This window comes from Wyeomyia smithii, chromosome 1 (genome assembly GCF_029784165.1).
Source record: "Wyeomyia smithii strain HCP4-BCI-WySm-NY-G18 chromosome 1, ASM2978416v1, whole genome shotgun sequence".
Classification (NCBI taxonomy): Eukaryota; Metazoa; Arthropoda; class Insecta; order Diptera; family Culicidae; genus Wyeomyia; species Wyeomyia smithii.
In genome coordinates, this window is record NC_073694.1 from 157,667,635 (window position 1) to 157,682,645 (window position 15,011).

Consider the following 15,011-nt stretch of genomic DNA (forward strand, 5'->3'; position numbering starts at 1 on the left):
AGTAAAAATTCTGAGTGTATCTCTGACGATCCGCTTTCATCAAACCACTTTGAATTATTACGCATTAGTAAATACTTTAAAAATTCAACACACGTGAACTGTTTCAACTTTAACCTAACAAATGCCAAATGTTTAATGGTAACGGTCAACGCGTGAGAGATTCGTCTTATTACTCTAGTGAGACTCAACCAATGAAAAATTTCGATCGCAGTGAGCGTTGTGACCTTTAATCGAAAACACTTATTGAGCAATTTTGAAAAATTCTGCTCATTGCCACACACCAAAGGTAAATATCTCAAGAAAATCAGGACAAATGCCAAAATATGATAAATAAATCAGGACTCTCAAATAAGACTTCAAAATCAGGACATGTCCTGCTAAATCAGGACGGATGGTATCCCTACTTAGTGTGGTAAGACCTGCACCACACCCACAAAGTATTATTGAATTCTGAGAGGATGCTGACAGTTCCTCAGTCGATTAAACGTGTGCTCCAATTTATGTGTATTTTGAGTATTGATAAAATCTGCTTTGATAAAAAAGGTAAGATTGAGGTAAGATGAATTATGTGGAGATTTTCAGAAAAATTTTCTCAAGTCAAAAGGCTTTCTCCACCCGTGGTAAATGATTAGTTTTCTAAGACAAATCCGTGTGCCAGGTTTCTTTCAATTCGCAGTCGCTCGAAATTAATGACCGTTTAGCATGGAAACGCTCCTTAGCAATTAATAAAACTCTTTGTGAGTCAAGTGTAGAAGGAGTAGCATAAAATAGCAATGCTAACTCAATTTGATGCAGTCGTCATGGAACGGAAAGTCGTCCCAGTTACAGTTACTTCCTCTTTTTTCGGCACGCCTTTCTGCCTTTGCAGGTACACGCTGTACAGAGTAAGAAAGCCACTTATAGCGTTAGAGTATCCTTCAACCATAAGCATCGTTAGGGAGCTGTCAAATTCAGCCCAGCGGAACAATGATGCGGTCATCGTCGGCTCAACGAGGTTTGTAATTTATGTTTACATACTTAATCGCGACAGTAGCTGATTAATTATTCAGGCCACGCTCAAATCGCTCTTTGAATTAGGCAGAATCTGTGTTAGATAATTCAATTAAGTTTCTCCTGTAATTCGTTATTTAGTTGCTTTTCTCTTCAGACTAACCAGCAAATGCAGTACCTTCACGAACCAGTTCAGCCATATCCGACTTGAAACCGATGGTGGATCCAAATTTTCAAATGACACCACAAGTCGCCATTTTTCGAAGGCCGATCATCTGTTCTCGAATGCCTCGTCAAACGGCAACCGTTCGGACGGATTTAATCCCGTCGAGTTAATAATTATTGATCCAAATAGACCTTTGACGAAATTCCTTCCGGAGCCATCACGTGTTCTACAGGAGGAACGACCCGACCGACGTGCGGTAGAACAAAGACCGTCCATAAATTGGGTTAACTTTCATGAAAGCGAAAACCGTGGGATTGGAAAATTAGATAAGCTGCAGCCGCCGCTAGTCCAACAGGAGCAGCAACATCAGCACCAGAGTCCGCCGGCTGCTATACTGATATCAAACGACGTCAGCTTACGTGATGAATTGGATTTCGGTTCGATACGGGACGACGTATTCACGGCACCATCCCCTATGGCCGGCAGTAGCAGTGCAGATGAACTTCATAATTCATTCAGCATACAGAATCGTCATTTAATTTGTCCGGATTTGGACATCGCTGGTGGAAAATTCACCGTCCAAAGCGTGAGCCAATTTTACGGCAGTTCATTAGCCCGGTTGGGTGAGTGCGGTGCGGGGATCTGTCTACAAGCTCCGATTGCTGTGAGTGCAGGTGAGTGTTTAAGGTCTTCCTATCCAACTATAAAAAAAAACTATCGAAAGTGGAGAAATTGAACAAACATCTGGCCATTCATGCTTTGGCGACATCCATAAATTACGTAACGCAAAAAAGCCAATTTTTGGACCCCCACCCCCCCATACGTAACGAAACGTAACGCCAACACCTACCCCCCATAAAAATTACGTAACGCTATAAAAGGATTTGCTCGATAAAAATGCTCGTTTTTGGAGAGTCTCTCCAGAGAATTTTTGTTACGTAACGCTGAACTCGCCTCCCGCCTCCCCTGTGTAACAAATCGTAACGCTCTAAGATACCCACACTCCGCCTTTGTGCGTTACGTAATTTTTGGATGCCGCCTTTTCAGCTACTTTATAGTACACAGAAAGTTCAATTAAATCCAAAAATTTGAAAACAACGTTAAACGAAAAAAAAATTACGTTATATTGATTTACGTTTTAAAGAGGTTACGTTGTAAGGCAGTTTACATTTGAACGATCAATACCTGTATATTTTTTCTGGAAGGACGAAATTATTGTTTACTACTTTTCCAACACAGCAAATGGTTCTTGAGTAAAGTACTGGTATCATCTGAACGATGATTTTATTGAAAATTTGCTCAATGTGTTATGTTTGTTAGGTTTTCCATTCACAAAAGGGTAAAATCTCTCACAATGCCTCTGAAACTAAATTGATCATTTTTCTCTATAAATCTAGAGCTTCTTTTTCTAAACCAGCAAAATTACCGGTGTTATTTCAAGTTGGTCTGACATGGTCAAATATTAGGGACTTATTTTCAATAAAACTGTCCGCGATGTGATAAGGTTTATATTAGACAAACCGAAATAAATACATATAATGGTGGTAGTTCCTCAAAAAAATTTATAACTAAATTCCAAACCTGACTTTCACCGTTCCAGCTTACAGGTACACAATACAGTTGGCATATTCTGTGAACCAAATCGTGCTTCCAGATCCGGGTGCACCGGCAGCGAATGGCTTGAACATTAAAATCGTAAAAGTTGTTACCAGCTTCCAAGGACCGCTGGTCCAGCAGTCGAGTAGTGACCCGGCCAGCTTGTTAGAACCAGTCCGCTACGGCCACCCGCAACGTCGTTATCGTCGGCCACGCCGGAAGTTGGAAAACTTTCAATGGCGAAAAGGCCACAGCAAACTGGTCCTGGAGCTGGCACTGATGAACGTGAATCCCAACCCCGGGCAGCAACATCGTCGCGAATTAGCGCTGGTAAATATTGACATAAACTGTTTGTTACTGCTGAGTTCGATCGTTGCCGGGGACCCCAAACGATACGGATATGGACACCGTGTTTGGCTTCGACCGCAGCAACTTCAAACCGTTCGGATGCACTTTCCGATCGATGGCAAAGCGGTTTTGACACACCGGGAGCAGTTCGAGTGCCAAGGTAGGTTTGCGCTGGCCGTGCATGTAACTATGCAATTTATTTCAGTAAACACGTTCACCGGCAGGAACGAACAGCAGACAATCGCGATTGGGGGAGGTAAATTTTGTGGTAAACACTCACGCATTTTTCCTGTGAAATAGCATCCACCTGTTTGCAGGCTCGGGATCGTTTCATTCATGGGAGAGGATATAATCGGAAAACATGTGGTTTCGTATGCAATTACTGTTTAATGAGTTTTCGGTTTCGTAGCCACCCGTCGCTGTGAATGAGTGACATAACAGAAATGATTTTAATTATAATTTATTGTGCTTTTGAATTTGTGCTTCACACCTTGATGTGGAATGTTGACTAACGACTTTACTATTCTGGCAATCTCCGACAATGATTGTGAATATGTGTAGCTTTTGTGTTGAAAAGTGGGTAAATTTGAAAGAAAAGCGGTCTCAAAAAGGATTTCAGTGAACGAGCGTCTTTTAAGAGACCGCTTGATCTATTGGCGCTATTTGTACGCAAAAGATGACCGTAATCTCGCGGCTTTTAGCAGAACTGACAACAAAGTCACCTCAAACGAGTCTGGGTGTACGTCTATACATCCTTGTCGAGCGATAATGAACGTAATCACTTGCAATCCAGTATCTTTATCAGGTGAAGGTTGAAATTCTTCAAAATGGTCAATTTTATCTTTTAATAGTAATCGATATTTATTACAGACATTTGCGACGGCTAAAAGCATTTAAACACATCCCTAGTAATTTGCATCGTAGACAGTATTTCAACCCTTAAAGACCCTGGACGGAACCTTTTTGCCTTCCTCTTGGAAAGGTATAGCAATAACTGGCGAAACCAAAAGTATGAAAGTGGTCCCAATGATCGAATGTTCGTTGACACAGTTGATCGAATGTTGAATGACTCAGTGCGGCGAACTGAGCAGTTTCTGTATGAATGATTGTATATGTATGTGTGTATGTGCAACTTTTTTTTCTGACTCATTTTTCTTAGAGACATGTTTTTTGAAAATGGTCGTTTTCAGCTCTGCTACGGCAGATTTGGGCAAACTTGGAATATTATTGATGGGGAATAGTTGTTTGTGTTGAAAAACTGGTGAAAAATTTATTCTAGCATGCACAGATTTAAAAGAAAACGAGTTTGAATTCACTAAAGTACGACTTATGAAAACTTGATTTTCTCTAAATCTATGCATGCTATAATGAATCTTTCACCATCTTTGGATACAGAAGATGTTGAAACCTACCGTTGGAGACTGAGGAAATCAGGTTTCCATGAAAATATGTCCGTTGGTGAACTTAAACTCGTTTTTATTAAAATGTTTGCATGCTGAAATGAAAATTTCATCGCGTATGGATTCAGTACACTTTATTTCAAAAATGTAGAGCTAAACAAGTGAAGAACGATTACGGCAGTTGAATTTCCATGGGAATACATGGTTATGTGATTTTATACTGAAATAATTTAGAAATTCTAAAATTCACTCTTACATACCATATTTCGGTTACCTGACATGATTTGATACATCGAGCAATTGATACGTATAAGAATTCCCAGTGTTTGCTCAATCTGTTTGGAAAGTTAGAAAAAAAAACACAGCCATATTTGCGTCTCACGAAAACAGGAAGGGGTCCGGACGGGTGGCACCTTTACCAAAACTTAGAGCAATTATTCCCCTCGATTAATATTCCAAGTTTTCCCAAATTGGCCGTGATAGTGCTGAGAACGACCATTTTCAAGAAAAAGTTCCGTCCCGGGCCTTTACGGGTTAACTTTGGGCTGGAAAAACACAACCAAGGGTCCCGTCGTTGTTTTCGGATACGAATTGATACAAACACAACTAGAGGAATGGATTTAACAATAAGTATAAGTGTATACCAGAAGGGCATTTTGCAGATTTTCTTTGAAATATTAGGAGTGTTATGCAGTATTAAAAACTAGTCAGGAAGCACATTTGGCAGCTTTTAATGTTAGTGGTTTAGGCAGAAATATAGACGTTGACTTGCGTGAGGGGCGTTCTCCTACTGATCAAGACTTTCCCTACGCTAGTTGTAGTTTTTACTAAACGTGCAGGTCAAAAAGTTCTCAAACTTTTCAGTCTGGTACCCAATTAATAGGATATCCATGTAGAAATGGATGAGCCTGTATGGCTGCGCAACCTTAATGCTTCCATGCCTGCAGTCGGTGTTGTGCGTGAGGCACTGGCAATAATAACTACATCATCAGCACTACCAATGACATTTTAGTCCAGCTGCGATAGCTTGTTAAGACGAATATCTGCTACCAAGACCAAGTTATTAGAACATTAAAGCAGTCATTGGACCTGTCAGGTCACTAGAGAACGCAAATTATATTTTTGCTCTTACATTAGCCTTTGACCAGAATACACAACATAGGTTCTGCAAAATTGTTAATTACGAATATGACATATTTTGGCGACTAGTTTTAAAGTTCTGAAGTTGTAGGAAGCAGAAATCAATGAGCGCCAACAACAGAAATCTGAACTAAGATCAAAACTTTCTTGGTGTAGAAGGAGAAGTTCCTGAAGCTTTGTTGCTGGAGGTCATACGTCAGATGGTACTCAAGAACAATAATCTCATAGCCCTTTTGGATCAAGTCACCAGATGATCTAATCCAGCAGCACAGCGAAGCTCTCTAGAGCCATCAAGAGGCTTCATTTCGATCTAGAAAACGGGTTTTCGTCCGACCGCTGGTTCCCCAAATATGAAGATCTCTTTGGGCACGATGGCAGAAACTTGACAAAAATGCGGCTTATGCTACGCAGTCTTAGTGTTCCAGTTCATGAGAAATTTTCAAATTACACGATTTCAGAAGAAGGTGTGGACAAATTAAAGGCAATTTGGGGACGGCAAAAATTTTTATTCAGTAAAAGCTACAATTGCCTTAAAACCATTAAGAACGAAACCGACGATTTCGTAACATACGCTGGGGTCGTCTACCAGCAGTGCGAAAAATTTGAACTGCAGTAACTCATCGAACCGGTTCAAGAGTCGGGATCATCTTTGGTCCCAAATCAACGGCAGTGGACAATAAAGTATCTTCATCTCCATGCTGCTAGTGTCCTTCGACAAATTCCAAGTTCTCCAAACATGTCTGAAAGCCTCTAGGAAACGTAGGTCACGAGGAAGTCTACTGTAGCTGCTCGTCAAATTCTTCTGCATTACCGTCCGCATGCAACAAGAAGGTTAGCAAGATAGCTAAGAAGCTACACATGAAGACTATTCAGTCAATAAAGTATATTCGAAGCCGAAGGAGGTATGTGACCGTCAACCTCAACGGTGTTCATACAGAACTTCAGCTTGATTGTGGTTCTGACATTTCCGTGGTCTCGCAAGAATTATGGGAGGAGATTGGTGAACCTACTATCAATTCCACGCAAAAGGTGGTAGGAACCCGCCGGAGTGCTCACTACATCTATCACCATCAGCAAAGTCTCACGAACCCAGCATTGCATCACTTCGGTCTGATCAACCTCTGATCGAAGCCGCTTGTTGCACATACGGCACACAAAAAGTAAAATAGGAGTCGGAACGACTACAACGTTTGGACATCATTACACCCATCCATCTTTCTGATTGAGCAGCTCCGATCGTTGTCGTCAGAGCCTGGTAGCAAGGTACCCATTTGCGCCAATTACTCAAGTGGACTCAACGCGGCGCTAGAAGTGAAACGTTTCTCCACTTCCGACGCCTGAAGACGTTTCAATATACTTAGAAGCAAACCTGTTTTCAGCTTCATAGATCTCACAAACGTGTACCTGCAAATGGAAGTGGATGACGAGTCGAAGAAGCTTTTGGCAATCAACACTCTCCGTGGTCTCCATTTTTGCCATCAGAGCATCCCAGCAAAAATGATGGCAAAAGTTATAGCAGGCTTGGAAGCAGTCGGCGCATTCCTAGACAGAAGCCATCAAGCGTGTAGGTGCTTAGAGGCCATTCACATTCCACGTGGACAGTTTTTCAACGATTATTTCCAACTGATGTTACTTCACTGCGATCATTCCTGACTGTCGATAACTTCTACGGCAAATTTGCTAGAGAGATGCATCAGTCACGTCATCCTCTAGATGAGAGAGGCCAGAATGTCAACGTGCGTTTTCGAATATCAAGAGGGTTCCGCAATCAATAATTATGAGAAGCCAGACGAGAAAGCGAAGATCGTCAATCAGATGGCAATTCCGGATTGCAGATATTCTATAAAACCTTCCAGCCACTGTCGAAGGGGTGGAAGGGAAGGTGATATCCTGCGTAGCGAAGCTTTTCCCGAGATCAAGGTAAGACCATTCTTCGGTCATCGAGAGTCCTACTCATTGGTTGGTGGCTGCGTAATGATAATAGATCTAGTTGTGGTTCCCATGTGTTTCTAGAAACTTATTCTTAAACTAATTTATCAAGGACATCCTGGAATCGAGCGTTTAAAAGCAGTTGCTACAGCCATCGTTTTCCAACCACTAATCGACAATGACATCATTGATGACTACGTTTGGAGATGTTCTCCACCTTCATCTTCGCCACTGAAAGTTCATGCCAAAGTCTTCATTTGTGTTTCGCGTGTCCGTTGCATGCTTACTCTAAGTATATATGGGCTGAGAAAAGCCTCCTTGAAAGACACTGGAAGACGACTATCAAAGCGGCATAAAACCCACGAAAAAAAACATACAGATATATTGCAAAAGTACGCTACAGATAACATACATAAAGTCGAAACAAACAATATAGGTACTTCAATTAACTATACTAGAAATTATAATTGTTGTTGAGTCGATTATAAACCAGGGTCATCCGAAGAACGTGTTCATGCTGACCATAGTTCGTGCGGTGTGCGTTTGTCTGCAGTAATCGCTGATGACGTCGTGATACCCCAGTTGCGTAGGCACTAGTCGTTAAATAAACCGAGTAACGTTTGAAGTCCACAACAATCAGCATGGTCATCAATAATTTGAAATACTTTAGTATCGTCAGCGTATAATTATCTTGTGCCAGGTGGTAGAACTTTAGTAACTTCATTCATGTACAAAGAGAAATGCAGCGGCCCAAGAATACTGCCCTGAGGAACAACAGAATTGTTGCTAAACCAAGCGGACTGCAACGTTCCCAACTTAACAGCGATCTGTCGGTTGCGTAGATAAGAACTGTTTGATGTAACCAATCCGGTTGGAGTTTCGAGCCTGTTGCATCTGGCACAGAGTAATTCAAGACCAACACGAAAGCAGCTTTTAGGTCCGTGTAGACAGCATCAATCTGAAGACCACGATCCATAGCGCGCAAACAGAGGGAAGTGAACTCCAGCAAGTTAGTGGGAACGGATCGATCAGGGTAAACCCATGCTGAGCAGTAGCAACATGAGATGATTATGGACACTGTTTCAAAAATTTTGAACATGCACAAAAACATGAGATCCCACAGGAATGTTCCACATTCCACCATTTTTGAAAACAGGGAACATAAATGATTTTTTCCAGCTGCGAGTAAATTGATCACATTGAAGGGAGAGGCTTTGAAATAAACAGTACCTTAACTTTGCACCAGCTGTTTAGAGTATGATACAGAACGAAGCTACACGCAAAGGTAGAATGATGCACACATCAATATTGTGCGAAATTAACACAACTGATGATTAAGATTGAAACCTGTACAACAAATGTGTGTTGGACATGACACATTTGGTGCTCTAGCGTATTTTTAATTTTTTAAATGTACTGCTCCAAACCACTACACTATGAGGTATCAACTGATGTTCAGCAGACTGGAATCTTTGAAGCAGTGCTGCCTGCAGTAAATACTGATCGGGTCACATTTTGAGCGCCCCAAATCAAATCTTTCGCCTGAAACCGAAGTTTACCGAGACATCACGATTTCTATGTATATGATACATATTTTAATTTCGATCTCTGTCAATGTATTCGTTGTAAAACTGTTGCGTTATGCATTTAACACATTTTTGTGCGTTTGCACTTTGCATTTAACACATTGTGCGTTTCGAGAGGAATCGTTGGTTGCTTAACGCTTGAACTTTTGCGTGCGGCTCCGAGATAACTGATGGATTTGATCACGTGATAACCGTGTCCGACTTTACATGAAGAAGAGTTCATGATTTCAAGAAAGTTTGGTACCCAGTTGATGATAGTCCTATCAATTGAAAAGTCCAGAATCATGCGACGAGATTCGACTAAATCCGAGGAGCTGTCGAGCCAGGAAAGGGTGTGCTAATGAGATCCTCCAATGTTTCTATGATAGTAACAGTTAGATTTCCAATCGCATGATCTTTCAACAGTGCTTTTTGCAACCGCGGATCACTTCAGGCAGAGTTCGATTGTCCTTGCCAAATCGGACTCTAGACCGCCTTTTTGGCTTTGCGTAGAAAATTTATGTATTTGGCGAGAAACGCTTTAATGCATCCCAGTTGGACGAGATTATGGCCCAGTTTATCAAACTTCTAGCTTCCCAACGAGGATAGCTAAGTATACTAAAGTCGCTTTTTACGCGGGGGATACGTGCCGCGTAAAAAAACCGCGTAAATTCCGGAATCCGCGTAAAAAAACCATAGTTAATGTTGCATTCCGAGCAAAGGGAAAACGAAATCCGGGCAAAAAAAAATACCGCGTAAATTCCGGAATCCGCGTAAAAAAACCGCGTAAATTCCGGAACCCGCGTAAAAAAACCGCGTTAAAAAAACGCGTGAAAAGCGACCTTAGTGTATTTCTTTCCACCAGGTCACGTCACATCAGATTGTCCTTTTTGTGAGCAGTCAGTTTGACACTAGAAAAAACAGATTGCTTTACGGCTGAATGGTGTCTACGTTGTAAGCCATATAGATTCGCAACACAAAGATTGTGGAAGTAAATAAAAAATCTTAACCTGTGTTCTTGTAAAGAATACGTAGCTTGTTTGTATCAAATGCTTACAAAAAAGCATACCTATACCAAACAGAATAACACATTGATAAAAAATAAAAATAGTCCACGATGGTTGACACAAGAAATTAAGTAGGCGATGTATATCAGAACGCAGCAAAACAGCGACCAGTCATATCTTTAACGATTGTATGTAAATCACTAAAGATTTCGTAAATAAATAACTCATTCCACCAAGTTAATTTGCCAACAGAACAACCAATGAAATACTTTTCTTCCCCAGCATTCGCCAGTCTGATCGCCAAGTACAGCCCCGAAACCAGCGGAATGCAAATTCAGCCATCAATGTTGCCACAAACCGCCCAGGTCAAGCGGAAGTTTTTAATTAAACCTGGAGGCCGGTGTGTGTGCTCGGATTTTTTCTGTAAATGTGCTTGCCTACTCGGGCTTGCAACTTTGGTAGCCCCGGTGACGACCGCTGCTGACGCGAAAGCACCCGGAGCAGCCGACGATGGAAATTGCAGAATGATAAACGTCACCAGTGGTGCAGGAAATGCAGGCCATACAGAATCTTTTTTCTATGGAATTTTGATTATAATTCTACTGCTGGTTGGCGTGCTGCTGGCTTTGGGTGAGTTTGTACTTTGAACAATCACGTCAAAACTTGTTCTATAATTTATCTTGCTATTAATTCGTTGAAAAAATCTATTTTTGTTGGTTTGAACACGTACAGGATGTGCGAAAGCATTTTGTGGATGTTTTTATGAGAGCATTGGAAAATGGCGATACGATTACCTGCAACCGACGGTGGAATATCGGGACTCCTCTCGGTGAGTGTTGAAGTAATTTTATCATTGTGTTTTTTGTGGCTTTGCTCTTGATTTGATTTGATTTCTGACTTCCAATTTAATTAATTCTTTGTTGTTGAGCAGTTCTAGATTTCTTGGTACTTTAGCTTACTGTTTTGCTTTTTTCATTCATGAGTACATCTGAGGTTCCTATTTGGAACTAAAATTTTTGCTCATATTATTCACATCAACTCACAAAAATGTGGTTTCCATTTATTGCAGATGTCGAAGATTTCTGATGAATACAATTTTCTTTGTGGTTTATCCGTGTGTGCTCTGCTGCCATTACTTCGACAGAAGTAACATCCTTCCGGATGAAAGTAATGATAGGCTGCTGCAGCAGCAAGGATTGCTGGCTGGAACATCACTGGTGCAGAAACGAATGTCATACTCAGTGACTAGCAATGATGAATGGGACCACGACAAAATGGGCGATGGGTGGGAAAACAGTGGTAGGCAGTGCCGAGCAGATAAACTATGGGATAGTAGAACCCGGACGGTCGATTCCAGTGACGACGAACTCACACGGCTGGTGTGGGAAATTCAATCGGCTGAGGTTGGCGGGGCAGGTAGTAGCGATGGCTACAGCAACACCGAAGATGAAGCAAAAGATACATCATTTGTGCTGAAAGCTATGGATAAGAGCCGGAGGTCTTTGCAAACGTTAGTACGTTGATCACTGATTGATTTCCAAGTTGGTTCGGTTTGTTTTATTTTTTTCTAATTTGATTTTCAGTTACAGTTCATCAACCGAATTGCTCAAATTGGGCACAAGTATAATTTTAACTCACCAGATGGTAATTTTTTTGAATCAAAAAGAACCATTACTGGATGAGAAAGGCAAATTGAAGATTTTTTTCATCCAGTGGATAATGTTATTTCATCCGTTCATTGTAAATCAAGGTACACTTTTTTGCTCAATTTCCTAACGATTGCGCAATCGAAATGCAATGCAATAGTGGTTGTTTTCTGGTCAAACGATATTCAGAATTGTGTATCGTTTTACTCTTTCATCAATCGAATAGATGATGGAATCACGAAACAAAATTTGAGGAAATAGTACACTGTTTATAATTCGTGTTTGATGGTGAAATTTCGCTGTTTGATATGCATGATCGATTTCATGTTTCATGCTTCACCCCCGTTTTTTATCTTCTACAGAACGAGATTGCAATCGCCAAGGATGGAAGCGACGACTGTGGAACGGAACAGGAACAAGAGGCGGCCGATATAATGGTACGGGAATTACTGGACGCAAAAATTGTGTATCGCCGCTTGACAGGACCATGTGGCCAAGCTTTGGTGTCCGATGGACAATCGTACTCGGTTCAGGGATACTTCATAGGCCTCAGTGATACACGATATCAATTTTTCACGCATGCCACAGTGAAACAATTTTGGGAATTGAAAAAAGACCCACAGGTAAAATTGCACTGCTTTGGTATTGATTGGTGAACGTCATGTAGATTCGAGTGTTTTGTAGCAAATTGTGTTTAAAGTTAAAATGTCACCGAAGACGTTGGTTGGAAGATGTTTTGCCAAAACCTACCGGTCAAAATTGGAAGTTTCTGTACGTGTGTGTATGTACAACTTCTCAATCTCACCCGATTTTCTCAGAGATGGCTGGACCGATTTTCACAAAATTATTCTCAAATAAAAATTCTAGTTGCCTTATAAAACCCTATTCAATTTTATTGTAATCGGATTGTTAGTTTTCTTGTTATTCCTTCAGAATGTGCAAATCACGAAAGTTCATTATCTCAGGAACTACACAACCTATTTGAACAACATTGGTTTCAAATGAACGGGCTACCTAAAAATCCCTTAACTTTCAATTTTATGAAGATTGAACATGTGGTTCAAAAGTAATGAAAAGAAACGCGTGCCGGAGACTAAATAATTTCACTCACTTTCCTCAGAGATGGCTGAACCGATTTCCATAAAATTAGTCTCAAATGAAAGTTCTAGCTACCTCATAATACCCTATTGAATTTCACTGTAATCGGACTGTAACTTTGCCTGTGATATATCAAAATGTGAAAATCACGAAACTTCATTATCTCAGAAACAACACAACCGATTCTTACAATATTGATATCAGATGAACGGGCTAGTTAAGGATTAATTGATGAATTATGATTGAACACTTTGTTTCGAAGCTTGACTGCTCTATACGTTCCCATTTCATTTGATTATAATCGGAATTAAGCAACCGTTAGATATTAAATTCTAAAAACAACGAAAGTCTATTATCTCAGAGACTTATTAAGACATTTTTTTTTTGTAAGATTTGGACCACTGCGACCATTATTTTGATCTTTTGTGGTATTATTAAGACATAACTAGTGTCATACGCACGGGTTTTCTCTGAAACTCACAAGTAAAAAAAATAACAATTTGATATGTGGTTTAGAAGTTATGAAAAGAAACGAAATTCAAAAACTATTTGAAACTATACCTGCTTTGATCAGAATATGTGGCCTTAATGAAATTTGAATTTGATACTGTACTATTTTACGTTCCCGGCATTGCTCGTGATTGAAGTGTTCGAATTTAGAGTCATTTCTTTTATTTTGCTATTTCTTTAGCACAAATATTAGGGGCCGTTCCTAAACCACGTGGTCATATTTTGATCACTTTTTATACCCCCCGTACCCCCACGTGGTCTTTCGTGGTCTTTTGGCCAACCCCCCTCCCCCCTTGCGACTTTAACCACGTGGTCTTTTTATTTGTCAAGTGCCGAAAATTCGCTTAATTTTTTAACATTTTTATTGTAATACTTTCAGTACCTACATTCATATTTCTAAAATGCAAAAGCTTCATTCTTGACTAAGTGGCAACAATAAATTATAAGTCAGAAACGACCACGTGGTCATTTCGTCAACCCCCCCACCCCCGTGCGTGGTCTTTCGTGGTCTTTTGACAAACCCCCCCGTCCCCCTCTTTATGACCACGTGGTTTTGGAACGGCCCCTTACATCCTTAATTAATTGAATTTTTTATTTATTTTCAATTCATCATGATTCTTTCAAAAATTTTCTTATTTTTTTCATTGATTTTTTTTTTTACTATTTTTTATTTCTTCAATTTTCCATTTTTTTTAGAATCTTATTTATTTTTTAAATTTTCTTTTATTCATTTAATTTTTAATTTTTTTTAAGCTAAGCAGTCGGCTTCGAAGTCTGTGTATAAATAATCAGAAAGTCAAGTTCCGAATCGGAATGTAGCACCAAGGCTTAGCTTTGCTTTTACGTTTCGCTTATACCACTTATATCATGTTATTTTTTCATATGCATGTGTTAATGTATGTTATCTACCAGGAATTTGTTATTTAGAGTGGAAAATAAACCCAGCAGAAATTTTCAAAGTGAGTTCTTTTTTCTAATAATTTCTGTTCGTGTTAATTTATTTTAAAACATAATAAGTTCAAATGAAAAAGGCTAGGTCTCACCTAGGTGGATTGATTCGGGTTTTTTTTCGAACTTATTTCTGTTTTTAAAGGCGATACGTTTTTCCCTGTCTAAATTCAAGTTCAATAGGCGGCATCAATAAATTAAGTAACGCTCATATTGTGATGAAGAGTGCCGTTGGGCGAATTGTTAGAAGTTTGCTCAAAAAAAGCATTTTCATTAAGCAATTTTTTTCTACTGCGTCACGTAATTTCCATGAGCGGGTAGGCGGTTGGGTTATGTTACGAAGGGGGTGATAAACTTTTTTTTGTGCTACGTAACTCATGGATGTCTGCCGTATTTAACCCTAACTATTGTACTATTGTGGGTAAAATGATCAGGGGTGGTAAAATGGACACCCGTTTTAATTTCGACTATTACGTTGAAAATAGCACAAACTTATTTGGCACCTTATCTTAGAGGCACTAGAAGCTATTTGAGACAAAGTATGCGATATGAAACAGTCAAACAGTCAAAATAATAAACAAAAACAAAAAACACGTGTACATTCGTGGTGTTGATGTTAATTTTGGCCTACAAAAATTAAGGTTTTTTCTAGTGTAAAACAGTATTTT

At 39.9% G+C, this 15,011-nt stretch overlaps 1 protein-coding gene across 3 annotated transcripts in view; it reads left to right on the forward strand.

The window, feature by feature from the left end:
* The window catches only part of LOC129718642 (uncharacterized), a 162,294-nt gene that overhangs the window by 14,536 nt on the left and 132,747 nt on the right, over positions 1-15,011 (forward strand). Inside the window, exons 7-14 of one of the 3 annotated variants that reach the window (XM_055669613.1) lie at positions 869-994; positions 1,148-1,830; positions 2,757-3,260; positions 10,424-10,771; positions 10,874-10,970; positions 11,211-11,655; positions 12,150-12,410; positions 12,472-12,911. In XM_055669613.1, the coding sequence (XP_055525588.1) occupies positions 869-994; positions 1,148-1,830; positions 2,757-3,260; positions 10,424-10,771; positions 10,874-10,970; positions 11,211-11,655; positions 12,150-12,410; positions 12,472-12,645 (2,638 nt within the window). In that variant the 3' untranslated portion in view covers positions 12,646-12,911. Of the gene's footprint in view, positions 1-868; positions 995-1,147; positions 1,831-2,756; positions 3,261-10,423; positions 10,772-10,873; positions 10,971-11,210; positions 11,656-12,149; positions 12,411-12,471; positions 12,912-15,011 lie in introns of those variants that run through there. The other 2 variants (XM_055669614.1, XM_055669615.1) reach the window with 2 other exon arrangements.